Below are 19,623 nucleotides of genomic sequence, written 5' to 3' on the forward strand. Positions count from 1 at the left end.
GGTTTGCGGGATGACGAATGGACTGGAACAAGGCGAGCCGTTGGACCGTTTGAATTTTTTTCGGGTTGGTGTTGTGGCGTTGGTGATGTCTCGAAGAGGGAGTGAGTGGGAAGAAAACGAGTGTAGACCGCCTCTGACGGAGCTGTTGCTAGCGAAGGGAAGGAACGAGCTGTGGATCTCGAGATGAAAACCCCGAAAACAAGCTGGTTCAGAAGTGTCGCGTGGTGGATTCAGCTAGTGAATCTCACGGGACAGTTGAAATGAGCGAAGCGAAAATATCGCGAAAGTGGTCGAACCGGGCGTGGGTTGCGGAAAAAAAAGAGAGAGACAAGGTGAGGTGGTGAAGGAAGGCGCGATTGGCGGCCCAGTGATGTGTAAGTTCCTGGGTGAGGTCGGGGGGTCGGCGGTCGAGGCAGGGTCGGTCGGGGCCACGGCCGTTGTTTCCGTATTTTTAAAGGGGGGAAGGAACCAAGGAACCTGTGGAAGGGCCGACGGGAGGGCGGAGAGGGCTGTGTTTTTCTTGGTACACTACGAATAGTGCATGCAAATGACCGCCAGGTGAATCAACACAAGCAGTGAAGATCCGTATGAATGTATCTGCCAGTCAAGTCCAGTCCAGTCCAGGCCGTGTTTTTCTTCTCGATGCCCCGGGCGTGTGTGTGTGCGTAGTTCTTCGTTGCAGTGGCGTCTCCTCAAAAATAAGATGTGGTCTCCAGAAACCGTCTCTTTCTCGCAAGCAATCAAACTTTCCAGCCTCTTTTCTTTCAAAGAGGTGTTCGAATAAGAAAGAATAGTCGAATTCCAGCAAACGGGGTCTCACAGAAAATAGGTCAGCAGTGACGATCCTCGAGGGAAGGGAAAAAGAGAAACAGAGAGTGGTTGGGATGTGGTCCACGCCGGGCCGTGGAGAGAGGCTGCCGTGGTACTTTTATGAGAGGCGTTTCCCTTCACATCTTTCTCTCTCTCTCTCTCTCTGTCTCTCTATGCCATGTACGTGCCGTGAGGAGGCCGGGGGACCCACGGTAGCGCCGCCGAGAGGCTCCTCTTAGTTCCTCTGCAAGTCTCCTTCGAAGGGCCCTCACTGGGTCTGCTCTTTTGGGGGCCTGGACTGCATGTGCTGCTGGCTAGCTGGGAGGGCCGTCAAGGGTGAGGGCAGGGTGCATTCCCCCTGATGGGTGGCGTGCAAGGGACGAACGGGAATGACTGGATCGCCTGGGCCATCTATTCGCAGCCTACGAATCGTTCTTAACAGGCGTCTCCGGGAGAAAGATACATCGGTGCCCTGCCTGGCTCAGCTGGCTCGGCAAGTATCCGTCCATCTTCTCTTTCCATCCTTCCACCGTCTCCAAGAAGGACGTCTACGGTCTGCGCTACGCAAAGATAAGGCTAGGCAGGGCATTGGCAGCGCCGCTAGGTACCTGCGTTGCCGTACATACGCGGCGCGCTAGCCATGTACCCCTTTTCGTCCTCTGCGCGGCTATTCCAGCTTATACTCTCCGTGCTACTTCCAGGCTTCCAGATACGAACAACCCCAAGGACTGAGGCGTGTTCACCTGTAGCATACATATTCAGACGCGCATGTCCTTCTGGCTGCCAAAAGCCCGAAAAGGACGCTCCTCCCATGGATGTCGCGAGAACATCTGCCCATCTCGCCGTCAGTCTAACCCAATCCCGCGCCTCAGTGAGCTGGAATGGAATCACTGCGCCTTGCTCATCGGCCCACGCATCGGCTCCTGCTCACGCCAGTGCCAACAGATGACCCTGGCGGAGATATGAGATGGAGCAGGCAAGCAAGAAAAGAGAACAACCAGAGCCAGGACAAGCAAAGCAAATCCGCCGTCCAACGAGCAGCCGCCAAAGTGGGAGGCCCAGCACTTTGCCCAAGACTCGAGTGGGCGAGGAAAGGAGGGGTTGCCAACAGGGAAGGGCCGGACAGGCAGGGATGGCACTGACAGGGGATACGTACATCCTGTACCTCTTCATTATTAGGTGTATGGGTTGTACTATGAAAATCCATGGACAGGTACACAGCGAGCGGCGATCCCTTGTTGCCAATCACCAAGATCCAATGTCACCGTTCGCTGAGGCTGGGAGGGGTCTCCCCTGGCTGCTTGGGTTTGCTGATTACCATGATTTCCATTCGCTTCCCTCGCCTCTCTACACCTTAATTGTTCTTCCGGGAAGCGAAGGCTGCCGTCGTCGTCGTCGCATCTTGCAAAGTAGGACAAACTGTAACTGGATGTCTGAGTGCTGACTGTTTGCCAAATCGGACGACTGGCTGGAATGAAGAAGGGATCGGATGTCTCTATTCTGCGCCGTTGAATCCTCCGTGACGAATGGTCTCGCACCAGCACGGCTCAATCGGATGATCAGAGACAGGACCCCTTCCCGTCAGCAGTCGTCCACAACTGAGGAGGAAACCAAAGATGAATTGGCATCCTGAGCAAGCACTGCAGGATGCACGAGAACCACCGCGTGCTTGGCGAAAATCAGGAACACGAAACAGCTGACTGGTTGGCATCTCTCGGTTTGACTGGCTCTGGCAGACTGCATCTGTGGCTTGCTGCTGGCCGATTTCACCTGGCCGCGTTCCCTGGCCAAACGCGCAGTCTGAATGGTCCAGTGTTTGCCGGGCTGTTCGCCATCGTCTTGGCCCCTGGGGCCTTCGACTGGTCAGAACTGCGCCGTTCCTGACTCCGTCCCCTCCGTCAGCTCGCCGTGTGCTGCACGCTGACTGGACCACAGGCGAGCGCACGGCGAGAGGGCTTGACAACTGACAGCGCTGTCTGGCGGGTTCACCCAGGGGGACTGCGGCCTGCCAGCAAATGACAGGGGAAAAGACCGGATGAACAGGGACGGGGGAGCGGTCGCTTCGGCCGCGCAGAGCCAATGGCCAGGTGCCAACCCGAGAACACCAAGAAAGCCAAGACGAGTAGCCAATCCTTTGCTCTGTTCGTTCGGTGGGGATGGGTGATCCTGAACCTGAACCCGACATGCCATGCTTCTGCACATGGCATGGAAATGATGACCAACATGCACAACCTCAAGGGGTCACCGAGGACTTGCTGGTCTTTTTCTCGGTCGATTTTCTGGGCCTCTCTGGGCCTCTCATCCACCGCCCAGCCGCCCTGGAGCACGCCCAAATGACCGGAGCGGCATGCCAACAATTGGCTGGGAGGCACCCGTCCAGACCGTTGCGTTTGTCCACCCCGTGCAGCCATTCGAAACCCCATTGTCAAGAACCTGCACACTTGTTGGCCCATGACCACTGGAATCGGCCAGTCTAGACAGCCGATTATTCCGAAGCGAGAGACATCACAGACCAGTTGGCTTCTCAGTCCATCCTTTTCTCGTCCGAGTCCCCTTTGGCCTTTGGGGGGAAAGGGAAAGATCTCGGGGTAGGGTTGTTCGATTGTTTCCATCGTTCGTCCGGCCCCTCGGGTCCCTTGTCTGGGACACGCTGCCCGTCCAGAGACAGAAGGAAACCGTTGCGCCGGGCGCCACGAGGCCCAACGTTGCGTGCCCCAAGATCCGACCAAGATATCCGTACCCAGTCGCACTCCGGCTGCAACGCGTACACGAGACGACACTACGCTCGATCCTGCGTAGTGCGTCCTGTTTCCCGTCTGGAAGAAGAAGGGCTCCCGAATTCCGGTGGTGCGTGTGGGAACCGGTGACACGGACGTCGTGCACCGCATTCCTTACGGGGCGCCATAAGATGCGCAGATATCGCCGCGTACCCATCTTTTGCTCAATCCTTCCCTTCCGTGGAGCAGCAAGCTGGAAAACACGGCAACTGACGTTCGGTTCCAAGGTGTCATTAAGATGGGCTCAAGTGACAGCTCCGACGGATATGGTATCCCTTGGAGGAGGGGGGGATGACGAAAATTCTTTGACAGTTGGGAGAACCAGTCGTCCGCCAGACTCTCGCAGCATGTGAAGCAAGCCCCTCACCATTCAATCAACGGACCCGTCTCAGCCATAATGCTGTGCCGTGCTTCTCGGCCGATTGAGCCGTGGCATTCATTTGACGACATCTGAGGACATCCCGTCGGTCAATGCCGCCCACTCACCTCATCTCTGCTCACTCGGCGTCTTTCATATACCACATCTGGGCATTTCCCATCACCATCACTAACGCTGACGCGCCTTCCCTGCCGCCGAGAGATCAGAATCGAACAATCTACAGATCATCCTGTTGGTGTCGCCAGCCGCCCGCCGCCCCTGGGCGAATTTTAAACTCGCAACTAATGGGTAACTTTTGCAAGTGCAACACCTGCCACTCCTGCAGTTCGCAGACGTCCGTGTGGCCTGTCTGATCTGTCAAAAGTCAAAGCTGTTGTCTGGGTTAGAACACCAACAACCCCATCGACATCAGATCGACCCCCTGTCCTCGCAACACTCCGAACGGTCGCAACACTGAAGATAACGCCAAAATTGAGGAACCCGCATCTGAAAAGGGAGACGATTCGCAAAAATCCAGAGAAGGGAGAGATCCGGCCCCCACCATCACCAAGGGCGGAGCGGTCTGCCGACAAGGGTTGTTCCCTACCACCGCGGCTGATGGCCGTTCCTTCATATTGTCACCACCTGCCCGCGAACTGACTTGGAGTTCTCGCAGCGGACAGAACAGCCCTCTTTGAGTGAAAGTGCTGCTGGCCTCGGCCGCAGACAAATTGCGGGATGTGACGGTGTAGCCGTGCCCCCGACGAGGGGCCCTGTGCTTCTTCCCAGCGGGGGAGTCCCTCGTCAAGCGCCGTCGCAAACAAATGAGCCCAGCCCGGCCCTCCCTGCCCGCAGTTCTCGGAGACGAGTTCCGAAAAGAGCCTTTTCTGCCCTTCCCATCGCGGGCCATCGTGGGGCCCTTCTTCCCTTTGCAAGTTCGCAAACCGCCTGGCTGGGTCGTCCATAGTGGCCGCAGCAACCACAACGCCTGGGACCGAGAGAGACAGAGAGGGCCAGAAGCGAGCCGCCTTGGGTCCTGGCCGGGGCCAGCCTGGGCGGGCGAAAAGGTGGGCGTGCTGCAGCGTGCGCGACCCATGAAGTCATTTGCTTGTTCGGTGGCCAGCCGTTTCAATGATATTGCTGGCGCCCCGTCCGCTTCAGGTGAGCGTAGGCGGGCGTGGCATGGCATGCATTAGCACCATCTACTGCGTATCTCACCGTCAAGGTCCAGCGGGCTGTCCTGCCAAACACGTGCAGATGAAGCCGAGATATGCGGCCTCTTCGTGAGATTTCCCGCCGAGTCCTCTGTTTAAGCATTGGGGGTCTGTTCATTTCTCTGCCGCCTCTTGGGTGTCTTGCGACTGGCTGGGTTTAAGACCTTGCTGAGCCGCCATCTTGTTTTTCGATATTGTCGTCTTCTTGGCAACATCCCATGCTGATGCTTGGCCTTCCTTCGGGGGGAATGGGTGTTTATTGAGAGAGTTCGCTTGGAGAGGCCCGAGGAAGAGATCTAGGTGCGAACCTCTCGCTTGGTGCAGGTTCAATCCTGTGCAGGTTCAATCCTTCCCAGGTTCTCTTCGTGAAAAAATAAATCTCACCGAGATAACCGTCCTGTCAAAATCTGGCCCAGCCGAGGCTGACCGCGTAGACCTTGCGAGTTGCGATGTTGGAGACCCTCCCATATCTCCGCCCATTCTCAAGTCGCCCGCGATCCTTGAAACAAGATGAGGGTGATGAAGTGCGTTGAATAAGAGGCGGGTAGTGGGAGTGCGCGGGGGTCACCGACGGACGTGAGACCTCCACAGCGGGCAGCAAGTCTGAGAATTATTAGTGCTCGCTATCAAAAAAGGCTTCCAGAAGGCTGTCCAGAAGCTGTGGAGGGCAGATCCTGGCCAGCTGGCCGTTGACGTGCTCTGCCAGCTGTCTGCTCAAAATTACTAAGCCTGAAGATGTCTGCTGACATAAGGCCTGGATGACTAAGACTGCCATCACCGCAGCCCGTCACGTGCGCCAAACAACCGCCGGCCCATCGGAGCTGTGCCAGCTCAACGACGGGACCTGGCCTGGGCGCTGCTCTCACGGCTCCGGAAAATTCCATACCATCACGGCCCGCCAAACAATATCAAAGTCACCTCCCCCAAGCCATTGAGGCCGCAATCATGGGTGCCAGCGAGTCCAAGCCGTCCTCCAACACGCCGCCACACCTGTGGAAGGCGTAAGTGCCCTCCCAATCCATCCCCCGAACCGGTCTGCTCGTCGGTGCAGGGAAACAAACCCAGCTAACCCGCGCCCGCAGCCCAGCGCCCTCGGGCATCTCGCACGACCTCGTCGAGCAGCTGCAGTCCAGCCCAGAGGTAAATCAACTTCTCCTACTCTCGTCACCTGCCAGGATACCAAATTTGCTCCCTCCGAGCTCCGTTTCTATGCCCGCCGCCTCGGCACCCTTCCCTGCGCGATTTCAAAAAAGCCCCTCCAAAACACCCCCCTCCGTACTTCCCAAAGCTAACTCCCTCCCCCCAATTCACAGACCGACGCCTCCCGCGCCCAGCTCGCCGAGCTCCAGATCCAGCGCCGCGTCGCCGAGGAGCTGAAGCGCCTGCAGGCCAAGGAGTCCGAGGCCCTCCGCCTCGCGCACGACAAGATCGCCTCGGAAGAGACCGCCGCGGCGCCCGAGGGCCAGCGCAGCCACGACAGCGTGAAGCAGGAGGTCGAGGCGCTGCGCGCGAAGCTGGCGGAGCGCAAGCAGGTGCGCGCGCTGCCCGAGGGCGTGGAGAAGGCGCGCGGCGAGGTCGTGCGGTGCCTGCGCGAGAACGACCGCCGGCCGCTCGACTGCTGGAAGGAGGTGGAGGCGTTCAAGGAGGAGGTGAAGAGGTTGGAGAAGGGCTGGGTTGAGAAGATCATCTCGTGAGAAAAGGACAGGCGGTAAACATGCTGGTGTAGACGGCGGAGGAAGGAGGGGCAGGAGGGACGTCAAGCGGCTGGGGTCTTTTCTATCCCTGATAATCCATCTTTCTATTTTGCGTTTTCAATTTTTTTTTCTGTGATGGATCAGGGGAGGAAGACGCCATTGGACGTCGGGGAGAAAGGGAGAAGGTGAGATGTACAACACATTGTGCGGCGGCAAGATAAAAAAGAGAAGTGTATAGATGGCGAAATGAATTTTGGTCATGCATCATCATCAAAGCCCATGAAGTTGGTATTCCGGCAGGTCTACAGCGTCGTCTACCAAACCCTCGGAAGCCCGCTGCGTCTCCTTCTCCCTAGCAGCGAGCATCTTCTCCTCCTTCCGCCTCAACCCCTCCGCCCTCTTACGCTCCCTCCTGACAGCCGCATCCTCCCACTCGGCGCCGCCCTCGCCCAGCCTCGCGGGCGGTCCCGCCACGGCGTCCTGCAGCGCGGCGCGGAACCTCGCGATCCGCGCCGCGTTCTCGACGAAGCGCTCGTTGGCGATGTCCACGAGGGTGCGGAGGTAGTCCGCCGAGACGGTGCAGTGGCGGGTGTCGTTGGAGTCGTCGACGTAGCCGACGAGGGACTCGAGGCCGAGGCCCATCGTGCGGACGCCCACGATGGGGGTGACGGATGGCTGCTGGTCGTCGGCGGATGATGCGGCGGGCAGCAGGTTCAGGGCGCCGCTCTCGCGGAAGCCGGCTGCGAGGGCGCATTTGAGCAGGAGCTGGGCGTGGGATGGGGATGCTGTGAGGACGTGGAGGATCTGAGGGGGTGGTTAGTCAAGCTGCGGGTAGGTAGTATTGGGAGATTTGGAGCGAGTGCATGACTGCGTGTGAGTGAAGGGTGTCAAACATACCATGGGCTCAAACTTGAAGTGTATAAGCCGCCGTCTCCTTCGCCCAGACTGAGTGCTTCCCGCCTCTCCGGGTCCAGCCTTCCTCCCCTCGGCTTCATCCACGAGACCAAGCAGCCTCAGCAGCCTGTCGTCCTCATCATGCGGCCCAGGGATGGGATCGTGCGATACAAACAACCACGTGCCGCCGCCGCCCTTCCCGCCCGGCCCAGCTATCGTCGCAAACGCAGCACCAGCAGCGTCTTCACCCTCCGTCGAGCCGTCCTTGGCTTCACCACCCTCCTGTGCAGACGAAGACTCCTTCCTCTTCCCTTCGAGGAAAACACTCACCCGCCCCGCGCAGCTGCTCGTCGTGACGAAGCCGTCCAGCTCGTTGAGCTCGCCAATCAGCTCGCGGATGCCCACGTCCACGGACCCCTTGGGCGAAGCGTCGGTGTACTCCGCGTCGGGCACGCTCAGCTGCTGCAGAATCTTGTGCTTGCGCGCCGTGAAGCTCGCGGGCGGAGAGGGCAGTTGGGCCCGCTGCTGTGGTGCCATGATTCGTGCCTGTCCTGGGAGTGAGTGGTTGTGACTGTATGCGTGTGTGTTTGTCTATGCGGGGTGCAGCGGTCACGGGGACAGCACCCGAGCAGTCTAATCTGGGTGGACGGGAGACTTGTTCCTGTCAATCGTCTGATGCAGGGCTGTTGTTGGTGTCGTACCTTGTTTTCGGCCGTGTAAGTGAGGTTCCCGCAGTGGCTGGCGAAAATTGTGTGTGGTGGTTTGCGGAACGTACATGCACCGTGTGTAATTCCGACTGAAACACGGTGCCCTGTCCGCTTGCGAGCCGGAACCAAGCCTCTTTTCAACGCGCTGTCCTACCCTCCGATGTTACATCCCGGGAACCGAAAGAGCAGACGATATCTTGTAGAAATCAGCCTATCTCGCGGTGCGTGTGTTGTGGCTTTAATATAAGGTCTTACCCTCCCGGGGGCGTGACCTGGTTCTCTGGATATGAGGCCGTGCTTGATTGGTTTTGAGGCACCGAGCAGCCGGGAACCGTTAGTACGAGCAGTTCCTTTCAATTTATATATATTGAGTTGTTATGTGTTATGCGTTTGCCTTTGAACTAGAATGAGAACGCGACTTGGACCATCCGAGGCTGACCGTGAGCTTACACAAGCTTGAAGCCAGGAACGGTAGCGGATGGCAGTCCACGATGTCGAGCGAATAATTTTGAGTCTGATCGCCTAGTTTGATGCAAGGTACGGTCGAAAAGAACTTCCTTTTCGCTTTATAGCAGCTTAGTGAGGTGTTGTGAATTTTCGACCACAACTCAATGAAAACGTACTTTGAAATAACACCATTACTTATGAGTCATGACACCATCAGATTTCCCACAACAAATCGTGCAGCACTTACACTGGCATTATGAGCACAAGTTCAGAGGCTTTGATCTTATTCTGGGCGGATTTAAGGCCCGCGGATCGCCGGGACACACGGCTATTAAGTCATTATGGACCCTTGCATGAGAGCTTGGCCGTACCCGGTGGTAGCAACACTGATAGAGAGGTATTATTATGATGTGACGGCTATGATATACCGAGTTGCGGTGTGTTGTGTGATAGCTGGTATAGTACCAACCTGAATATCAGAGAAAAAAGCTTGTCCGCCCAGGAAGTTCGCTTGGTGACTTTATTGTTCATCCGGCAGAAGGCTTAGCGATGCCTGATGCGCTATGCCCAGACCGAGTAGAGTTCAAACGTGTTGAAATGGGAACAACTTCGATACCGACCACTCGCCTGATTACCTCCAACAGCCATTACAGATGTCGCAACAGCTGCTCATTCCGGTATTTACTGTTCCCGTCGTCCTCGTGCTAGTAACCTTCAACATGATTCCATTAGACAAAAAAACCACAAACGCAAGTCCTGATGTTATATTCTGCTCAAGAACCTGGCTAGTCGTAACCTCTCAGCCATGCATTGCGTTGTCTTTCTCAACGGCCTCCTCACTGACAGGTTTTTGCGTGGCTATATGACTGACGAGCAGCCACAGACAATATTGCGCCGATGAAAACGGTTCAAGGAACCTCGAGATTAAATAACAGACCGTTGAAAACTAATTAACATTTGCAGCTGCGTCGATCCGTTTAGGACCAACTGCTTCAAAGATCATACGACCAATGATTCCTAATACGCGATCGATACAGGTCCAATCTGCAAACCACCTCATTCGAAGGTCCTAGGAGGATGGGCAAACATCTTGTGCAACGATAGATCCTTTGGCTCTCACATCCAATGACACTGCAAGATTGGGAAGGAGGTCACGAGCAGCTTTGCGTGGATGCCAAAATAAGCTTTTTGGCACGGGACGTCAGTGACCTAACATAATTTCGTGCATTTTGCGTTCTGGACTGTTAGCATCCTATGAGCCGTGGTCACCCGTACCCACTTTTGTCCCGGATGCGGGGTCTCAGCGGGACGCAGGATGGATGGAGCCGCACATCACACCCGCACACCTCACTTCACTTTCACACTCAAGAGCAAACAAGGCGTCTTCATGAATTCTTCATTTTATTTCATGTTTTCCCATCTAATCTGATAGGATCTGGGGTGGTATCCGCGATACGCGCGAGATACAATCATGGTTCTATGACTTTGAAAACCCATCATCCGGAACGCCCGCATGCTGTCCCGTGCCGTTTCCCTTTTTAGTTATGCTCCCAAAATCTCAACGCCGTCATGCCATCATATGTACAGGTCATTATAAGTTAAAAAGAAAATCGCTCTCGCCGGAAGACATGACGCTCACAGCGACGCGACGGCCTGCTCCTCCTTCTCCGCCTTGACAACAGGCGCGACGGCAGCTTGGCCGGCCTTCTCAGCCTCGGCCGACGACGACGGCGCCGCCTTCTTGGCCTCGACGGCCTTGCGCTCCATCTCCTCGAGGTACTGCGCGTAGCGCGACTTCTTGTTGTGGATGCCGCACTCGGTCTTCTGCTGGCCCTTCCAGCGGCCGGCGCGCTCGTCCTCGCCCTCCTTGACGGGCACCGTCGAGTGCCAGTCGCCGACGGACTTATACCCGCGGTCGAGCAGGTCGTTGTACGGCACGTTGTGCGTCTTGATGTAGTCCTGGACCTGCTTGAAGGACCACTTGACGAGCGGGTTGATCTTGACGACGCCGCGCTCGTCGTCGACCTCGATGATGGGGATCTTGTCGCGCGCGCCTCCCTGGGAGCGGCGGCGGCCGGTCAGCACGGCGGCGACGCCGAGCTCCTGGTACGCGCGCTGCAGGGGCTCAACTTTGGCGATCCAGTCGTACATCTCGGCCTCGGTCTCGTAGAGGCGGGCGCCGTACATGGCCTCGAACTGGGCGGTGGTGTCGACGCCGAAGGGCTTGAAGACGTGCAGCTTGACGTTGGGGTAGCGCTGCTGGATGCGGTCGACGAGGGCGTGGGTCTCGGAGAAGTGGTAGAGGGTGTCGAGGAAGATGAGGTCGACGTTGGCGGCGGCGGGGTTCTCCTTCTGGATCTTGGAGAGCATGTCGAGGGTGACGAGGCCGGTGAGGCCGAAGGCGGTGGACTGGAAGAGGTTGGGGAACATGACGCGGCAGAAGCGCAGGATGTCGATGGGGTGCATGTCCTCGAGCTGGTCGTTGAGGTGCTTGAGGTGGGGCTGGGTGAGGGAGATGAGCGGCATGGCTGCGATGGAGGACGACGTCGACGAGGCGTCGGTCGCGGAGCCGTACCCGGACTCGACCTCCTGCTGGTCCAGCTTGGCGGCCTCGACGGCGTTGAGTCTGGGGGACGACGCCACGGAGGACGTCGCGGTGGCAGCTTCAACAGCGGACGACATGTTGAAGGTGCTGTCAGGATGTGAATGTGAAAGAGGGCAGAAGGGTTGGGTGAGGAGGAGGGGTTGCTGCTGCTGAGGTGGTGAAAACCCGGGGTTATATGGTGAGTGTTGCTGTGTGAGGGTGTGATGTTGAAAACCCGGGGTGTACTCGCTGAGGACGGCTCTTGTCGAAAGAGATGAAAGAGATGAACCGAAAAGCAAATGACGCAAGATGCTAGTCTGGGGTGAAGTGAGATCAGATTTGGATCAGAGTGAAAGAAGGAAGGCGAGAGACTGTTTTATGAGGAACGGGCTCGGAGGACCAGGAGGGACACTTACACGGCGGGAAGGGGGCGGGAGGAGCATCATTTTCCGGGCACAGCGCATCATCAAGCAACATTACTAATTTGATTTTTCACCAAGACGCCCTTCTAGCACGATCGAACGAACCAAAGGCCGATAGAGGAGTGCAGATGGGCACCCGCACGCTGGAGCCTGCCCAGGTATTGCGCAATAGCTGGCAAGTGGAAGTGCATTGAGAGCCAGGCGCTTGAGGAATATTTTGCAACTCTCCTACGACGAGGCGTGGTCTGGGAGCAATCACGACATCGACGCTAAACCTTTCGTGATGAGGGCGGCGAGACGTGATTGGTCGCGAGTGGCAGGGGATCCTCCGTACCGTGGACATCCCGCAATTGCGCCATCGCCCCGGGAGCCGGAGTAGATTTACTTTGCCAAAGATTTGCCTCTGGCCCGGTTCCCGGCAGCCGGAAGCCGCAATCTGGGTGAGTATAACATTGGGGCCGTGTCCGGTCTGCTTGTAGCTGAGAGAAAGAGCCCCGAAATTCACGATGATCTGGACTTCCTGGAGGTTCAACGACCAAAAACGAAACGGGGGCCTTCGTTCCACGAGAGACACCGGTGCGGATTCGCCATGATGATGCGAGAAGACGTGATTCCGCGCGGGCCACTAGTCGGCTTGGCCACTAGTGGGTGTTACGGCACTCGGTGGCTTGAGGCTTCGTTTCCATTGTTTCTAGTCTCGGGGCGGCACGGCAGTCGGCCGGCCGTCGGTGGGACTGTGACATAGTGATCCGGCGTCTGAAGGCCCATTCATCCATCCCGCGCCGGACTTTGCGCGCGCGCACGCAATCCAGTGCCAACAAACCTCCCCCATGGTCCATCCATCACATTGCATCCCACCTGCCAACGCCCCGATGTCCAAGGGCCATTATCCATGGCAACCTGAACCCGCCCGTTGAAAAAAAAGCCTGGCATATCCACAGTCGGGTTTCGACGTGAGATTCGTTTCGTTTTATCACCGCTCCGAGGGCTTCCTTCGCGGTGCCGACTTCGTCCGAGGACGCTCACCGCTTGAGGCCACGGCCTTAAGAGGAGATGGCGGGCTTTATGGACGGTTACTGCGGCGAGAAAGAAGACTCCTCCTTCAGGGGGTTTACTCGGATGATTTAAGCTCCCGCTTGGGAGCGACTCGTCGTGGCCTTCTCGGAGGAGCTGAACCATCTCCATCGTGAGGATGAGAGCGAAACCGTGGGCCACTTGGCCAACTTCCTCCAAGCCTGAGTTTGATCCAACACCACCAGTCAGACTCTCGGACTGTCAGGCGCCACTGCCAGCTCATCAATCTGGCAGAGCCCCATCACCAACATCCAACTTCCAAGAGTCAAAGGCCGATGGCGGCTGCGGCGAAGAGGAGAACTAGCCCCGAGCAGCAGCCCAGGACACATCGTAATCGGTCATCTACAACGGATGGCTGTACTCCTCGATCGGGCGTCTTATTCCCGCTTGGCTCCGTTCGCTATCAGCAGAGACTGCATTCTGCAAGCCTCCTGGGACGTTGAGGTGTCCGCTTGCCGCTGCTCAGCCATGATCAGTCATCGGCTCCTGCGGTGACGGGATGACAAACAACTTACAAGTCGGAAACGTCTGACTAAACAAGACCACAGGCCACGGGCAAGAGTGTCTGAGGTAAGCTGGCCCGAGCCCAAGTGACGGTGACAGCCCGGCTAGGTTCCGTACGCGGTTCCGTACGTACTTAGGGGGCGATAAAGCAGGCGATAGGGCTGCCACCAGGGAATCATCCATCCCCTGACGACTGAATGATGTTGACGAATGACGACTGGCGCCGGCACATTCGGACGAGGCTAAAGCAAGGGAGGGCACCGAGGTGCACCGCAGCGCTGATCCCAGGCTGACAACGGACGACGACTGCCACCGGGACCTTGCCTCCGTCGACCGTTGCCAAAGAAAAAAAAGTTGCCTCACCTTGACTGACACTCACCGACAACCTTCACTCAGCTCGCACTCACCGTCAGTGTCCTTGCGCACCCACCACCCGCAATAGATAGGGAGAGAAAAGATTGACGGAACCACCACGACCCCTGGCCAGAGGTGATGTAATGCGGCCTCTCACCGTGGCATCCGTACCTGACGTTAGCCCTCTCCCGGCCGTGTCAAAAATTTTGCCGGGGCCACCACGTGATGCGCAGAGCCCACCGTCGCGCCAACGCACATCATCCACGAGCGCTGCCTCGGCCAATGAGACGCCGGGAATGACCACGGCGCACGGCGTTGGCGGATCCCAGCTTCGGCTCCGGACCAGTGACGGAGAGGCGGGGGCTGAACACACACAGTTTATCCTCACAGTGTGTGCCTTGTCTGCCAGCCTTCTCCCCTCTCTCTCTCCTACGGCGGCTGTGACTGTTACTGCTGCTGCTGCTGCTGCTGTTACTGCTGCTGCTGCTGCCACTGTTAATTACTGCTATTGCTGGTTTGCTCTCTGTCCTGTCGTCCAACCACGCGGTGGTCTCTGTTTTACCTTCGAAACATGAGTCGACGCGGTTCGCTGTGAAGTTCTTTTTAGCTTTCTGCCTCTTTCACGAGCAACGCCCAGCTCAGCCCAGCTCAGCCCAGCTCAGCTCCCCCTCCGAGCTTCCCTCATTCTCTCTCTCTCTCTCCCCCGCGCAGCCGTCCCATTCCCCTCCTCTCATCCTCCTTCCCTTCCTCCCTCCTCACCTGAAGCTCGTCCGTTGCTGCTTAGCTCTTATCGCTGCAGCTTGGTTGGTCGCCCGCTGCATCGCCTTTTTTCCCTCCCAACTCCCCAAACCCCTCCATCACCACCCCCGCCTTAGTTGCGGCGTGTGGTATTTTTTTTTATACGACGACGGGAAAAAAAGAAAAAAAAAAAGACAAAATCGTCTCCGCCATGGCTGACGCAAGCCCCGCCAAGTCCACAACCTCACCCCGACCGCAGCTCACCTCGTCCATGAGGAGCAGCTCCTTCCTGCGCGAGCACCAGCAGTACCGGCCGCCCCAGCACCCAGAGAGCCGCTTCGGCATCGACACCGTCGTCGAGGACCTGAGCAACACCTCCCTCGCCTCCCCGCCCAAGCACGGCAACTCCCCCGGCAAGAACTTCGTCGCCTTCAATGGCGTCCCCTCCGAGGAGAACCCCCCGACCATCGTCGACAGCGGCCTGAACCACACCTACTCCCACCCCAACTGCGCCCCCCCGGCCGGCAAGCCGCGCTCCGACCGCCTCATTACGACCCTGTTCTATAAGCCGAACGGCAAGAATGCCTCTCCCGCCGGCGCCGGCGTAGCAACAGCAGCCGCAGCATCCGCCCCGCCCGCCGGCGCCGCCGCTCCGGCCTCATCCTCCGACGCCGGCAGCACTAAGGAGTCCATCCCGGCCAACTTCGCGCCCACCCAGAACCCGGACTCCTTCCCCCTCGAGCCGCCCGCCTCGGAGCCCGAGAAGCTCGACCACCTCTACGGCTCCTACATCTCGCCCATGTGCGTCTCCTCCTTCCTGCACCTCATGTCCACCTTCCCGCTGCCCGCCGGCCACGACGGCTCCGACTACACCTCCTCCCACCGCTGCCTCGACACCCAGCCGAACCCACGCGTCGTCGAGCTCACGCTCGACCCGGCCCCCTGCCGCAGCTACCTCTCCCTCACCGACCTGCGCCGCCACGAGCTCATCTACCGCTTCGAGCGCGAGTGGGGCGTCGACGTCGCCCTCCAGCCCGACTCCCTCTGGCGCCGCCACCCGCGCCTCGTCGTCTTCGACATGGACTCTACCCTCATCACCCAGGAGGTCATCGACCTGCTCGCCGCCCACGGCCCGCCCGGCGTCGCCGAGAAGGTCGCCGACATCACCCACCGCGCCATGCTCGGCGAGCTCGAGTTCGACGCCGCCTTCCGCGAGCGCGTGCAGCTCCTCAAGGGCGTGCCCGCCTCCTTCTTCGAGACGCTGCGCCCTGTGCTGGACGTCACCCGCGGCGTGCCCGCGCTGATCAAGGCGCTGAAGCGCCTCGGCGTCAAGACGGCCGTGCTGTCCGGCGGCTTCCTGCCGCTGACGGCCTGGCTTGCGGGAGAGCTGGGCATCGACCACGCGCACGCGAACGAGGTTGTCGTGGACGAGGCGACGGGCGCGCTGACGGGCGAGGTGAAGGGGCTGATTGTCGGGAAGGAGCGCAAGCGCGACCTCCTCGTGGAGATCGCGGCCAAGGAGGGGATTGAGCTGGCGCAGGTTGTGGCGGTCGGCGACGGGGCGAACGACCTGCTGATGATGGGCGCGGCGGGGCTCGGTGTGGCGTGGAACGCGAAGCCGATGGTGCAGATGGAGGCCGACACGCGGCTGAACAGCGAGAGCCTGTTGGATCTGCTGTATCTGTTCGGGTTCACTGGTGACGAGATTGAGCAGCTTGCTTCGTAGAGAGAGAGCGGGCCGGGCGGGTGTGGTGTAAAACGGGGGACGACGACTTGGCGCAGGCGTAGGCTGTGATATGAGGTGTTGGTGGAGTTGGAGTCACCTCTAAAGGGCTTGTTCGTGGGAGTATCAATACATGCCACCTGACTTCATTGCATGCTGTTGAATTCTGATACCAATTTCTTCGAGTGAGGGCGGCAGATTTCCAGGACAGTCACTTGAGTCTTGACTCATGTTTAGATGAGAGAGAAACTCCATAGATGAGAGTGAACGTAAGGCCATTGCATAGGGTAAACAAGAAAATTGTAGCAAAAATTCTGAATTCTCCCCATCTACACATTGAAAACCACACCTTCCGTCCGTTGGACAGCTTGCGCGAATGCCCGTTTCTTCGTCTACGCTGCCGGTATCATTAAATTCTTTAGTAGCCGTCCTTGCCCCACTTGTTGTACTTGTCGTGCAACTCCTGCAGGAAAAACAGTTAGCCTAAAAGTGTCCTTGGTCCGAGGAGATGCCAGTCGTTTGGAGAAGGGAGCGGCAGAATGCAGCCTGCCTCCGTGCGACACATGACCATCCTCTTCATGAGGTTCCTGTTTCCTCGCCGGCTTGGAAAAACGCACCTTGGGGAGAGTGACGTCGGGGATGATGACGGTGTTGACGGCGCTGGGGGCGTCCTTGGGCTCGTTGTTGGGGTTGCCGCCGGGGTGGTACTTGTACTTGCCCTCGGAGTCGGTCTCCCAGGGCATACCGGCCTTCAGGACGGCGCTCTCGGAGGTGGAGGTGGTGGGGGTGCGGCCTGCGGTCGACGGTCAGCGGGATTGCGGAAATTTGCGAAATGGGTTGGGGTGAGGTTACCGAAGTAGAGACCAGCACCGCCGAGCGCGGCAGCCATGACAGCGCCGAGGATCTGTTGTAGAAAATTCGATTAGCTTCCATCTTGCGTCGTTTTTCCGCCCCTCGCACCCCAATCGACCCGAAAAGCCATATCATGCCCGTCTCCGCAATCTCAAGGGCGGAATGATGAACTATGGGTGTTCGGCGGACGGCGTTGTGGTTGTGGTCGCGGAGAGGGAGGCATCGTGATGCAAGGCTTTATTTCGGGATTTGGAGAAACTGGGTCTTTTTGGGGCTGGGTGGGAGATATCACGCACGTAGAGCTCGGGGTTGCGCTTGGACTCCTGGGTGAGCTGCTGCTTGGCGTGGTCGTCGGCGAAGCGGCGGAGGGAGGTAGAGAAGGTGCGGCGGGCGACGAAGGAGGCCATTGTTGCGGTGTTGCGCGGGCGTTTGGTGGTGGGATTGGGTGTGGTTGTCAGAGGTGAGGTTCGGCTGTCGTATGATTTCGGAGCTTCGAGACGGGATTCCAATGTTGAAATTCGGGAGAAACGATTGGCCGGGTGAAGGGAGGGAGGTGATTGGCCAATTGTGGGTAAAGTGGGCATTACCTCATTCTGTGTGGGCTTGGTGCATGCTATGCGACTAGAGAGGTACTTTGGTTTAAGCAGGATATTCCACTAAGCAAGACTTCGTTCGATTGCCTTCATCAACTGTGGTGCGTCGAAGCCGGTCAACACGCTAGATTTACGACTCGATTCTTGCGATCTTGCCCAGTGATATCAAGATAGTGCCAAAGACGCCCTAACATACGTGGCCAACGCACAGCAGTAACAGCAGGAGGTAGTCCATATGGTTGTGGTCAGCAAAGCCACACATCATTGGCCATCCCGGACTCATTCGTGTGCATAGCTGGATGCTGACCTCAGAACCTGTTGGAGCACTTCGAAGTATTCTTGATAAATTTCACGATAGACCGCCTGGAACTTCCATCATGGAGATCCAGCGACAACATGGCATATCAGCCATATCTACTGCAACCTGGCGTACGTCGAGCAGTTGAGTTTCTCTTCGGCTTAGCAAACACGCTTTGTGCGGTTGCGGCTCTTAACGATGTGGAGCCCGTATCGGTCGGCGAAGTCATCATAATCATCATTTCGCCAGTGTTGTCTTTGGTGGCAGCGTCTCTTGAGGGAGTTTACGGAGCAGACCGGCAGGTGGAGTTACGCCTACTAGATGAAGACGGTTGAATCCAGCATTGAATGTGAGACCGAAACCCAAAAACTGCGCGCGACCAGTAAGCTCTCTCATCGATCACCCGCACTCGTTCAGACGAAAGATTGCCGTCATGTGTGCGGCCAGAGGCAGCCAGTAGCGATACCGACTAACGACGTTACACTTAGAAACATCCCGTGTTCGCAACCTTCTGTCTATGCTTCTTAGGGCTTGTGAGCCTGGTTCAGATGTCGAGACGTGCGGTTCGTGTCGGCATCGGGAGATGGCATATGCAAGTGTTTTCGCTGATGGGATGACCCATGTTTCGACAGAGATGCAACATATGGAAACACCAGACGAAATTCGCGGGCGGTTCAGCGTTAAGCAATTTCGGCATGAATGGATTTCATCGACGTCGCAGAAGCGATAATGCAGAGTCTTAGTGTTTCCCGGATGTATCTGTCAGCAAACCGTGTGATTACGTCTGGAATGAGTGGTTCAAGCATTTCCCTGTGACACGGGTTATTGGCAGCGTCTTATGAGCGAGGTCCAACCCGGGATTCCGGGTAGATCGCGGCGGACCCTCGACGTTGCAGCAGCCTCAACGGCTCTCCAAAGAGGGGCAAGACGCGTCTCTAGCCATGTGATTCAGTGTCAACATCGACCAAAACAAGACAGCCTCATTCCGAGGACCGCGAAGAACATGTCAAAGAACGAACGAACGCCATCAACAGACTTTGAGGCTAGAACAAGACTGGCCCGTGCGGGGCATCTCAATTTCAATTCTCAGGTCCAGGTCTGGCGTCGCAGCGCTCAGGTCGCTCGTCGCTCGCGCGCAGACAGTTGAAGGTCGCAATGGTGCCTGAACGGTTCCATCGTCCCAGAAATCTCGTCACCCCGGCATTGGCGTCACGGGCGCGGCGTCCCGTTGGCTGCTGTGCTGCTGTAGCAATTTAAACCTGGGGGCCCCAATGCGGCAATTGCAATCAAAATTGGCTGGCACAACTGCGCGCCGCAGTGCATAAACAGGCGGCCATAGCCGTTTCAGAGGGGGCCTGAGCGCAGCTGCTATCATTTTTGTCACATCAGCCACGCAGAGTTCTGTTAGTGATGACAGGCGGCAGCTACCTGTCGAGGCAGCACCGCTAGTCCTGTGTGGGTGGTTGTGCATGCACAAAGCACGGATATACCCAGGCACATCCATCGCCCCCCTTACTGCGTCCTTCAGTGTTGTGAGGTGCCCCCCCGGCTCTGCCTTATGCTTTTCCCACCCGGCTTCC

General features: G+C 57.8%; 5 protein-coding genes across 5 annotated transcripts; 2 read left to right on the forward strand and 3 right to left on the reverse strand.

The window, feature by feature from the left end:
* Positions 1 to 6,104: 6,104 nt before the first annotated feature.
* Positions 6,105 to 6,853, forward strand: GCG54_00008660 (MICOS complex subunit mic19; the record flags this gene model as incomplete). The annotated part of the gene is made up of 3 exons (XM_045408621.1): positions 6,105 to 6,160; positions 6,242 to 6,299; positions 6,473 to 6,853. The coding sequence occupies 3 exons, from the start codon at positions 6,105 to 6,107 to the stop codon at positions 6,851 to 6,853; spliced, it is 495 nt and encodes a 164-aa protein (XP_045266364.1).
* A 270-nt stretch (positions 6,854 to 7,123) lies between these two features.
* On the reverse strand, positions 7,124 to 8,284 carry GCG54_00008661 (tRNA wybutosine-synthesizing protein 3; the record flags this gene model as incomplete). The annotated part of the gene is made up of 2 exons (XM_045408622.1): positions 7,124 to 7,657; positions 7,751 to 8,284. 2 exons carry the CDS (start codon positions 8,282 to 8,284, stop codon positions 7,124 to 7,126), a joined length of 1,068 nt encoding a protein of 355 aa, XP_045266365.1.
* Positions 8,285 to 10,536: 2,252 nt separating this feature from the next.
* On the reverse strand, positions 10,537 to 11,583 carry GCG54_00008662 (Phosphoadenosine phosphosulfate reductase; the record flags this gene model as incomplete). Its single annotated transcript, XM_045408623.1, has 1 exon — positions 10,537 to 11,583. The coding sequence occupies one exon, from the start codon at positions 11,581 to 11,583 to the stop codon at positions 10,537 to 10,539; it is 1,047 nt and encodes a 348-aa protein (XP_045266366.1).
* Positions 11,584 to 14,788: 3,205 nt separating this feature from the next.
* Positions 14,789 to 16,303, forward strand: GCG54_00008663 (Phosphoserine phosphatase; the record flags this gene model as incomplete). The annotated part of the gene is made up of 1 exon (XM_045408624.1): positions 14,789 to 16,303. The coding sequence occupies one exon, from the start codon at positions 14,789 to 14,791 to the stop codon at positions 16,301 to 16,303; it is 1,515 nt and encodes a 504-aa protein (XP_045266367.1).
* Positions 16,304 to 16,718: 415 nt separating this feature from the next.
* On the reverse strand, positions 16,719 to 17,559 carry GCG54_00008664 (uncharacterized protein; the record flags this gene model as incomplete). Its single annotated transcript, XM_045408625.1, has 4 exons — positions 16,719 to 16,763; positions 16,918 to 17,093; positions 17,153 to 17,204; positions 17,449 to 17,559. The coding sequence occupies 4 exons, from the start codon at positions 17,557 to 17,559 to the stop codon at positions 16,719 to 16,721; spliced, it is 384 nt and encodes a 127-aa protein (XP_045266368.1).
* Positions 17,560 to 19,623: the final 2,064 nt, after the last annotated feature.

This window comes from Colletotrichum gloeosporioides (genome assembly GCF_011800055.1).
Source record: "Colletotrichum gloeosporioides strain Lc1 chromosome Unknown consensus_30, whole genome shotgun sequence".
Classification (NCBI taxonomy): Eukaryota; Fungi; Ascomycota; class Sordariomycetes; order Glomerellales; family Glomerellaceae; genus Colletotrichum; species Colletotrichum gloeosporioides.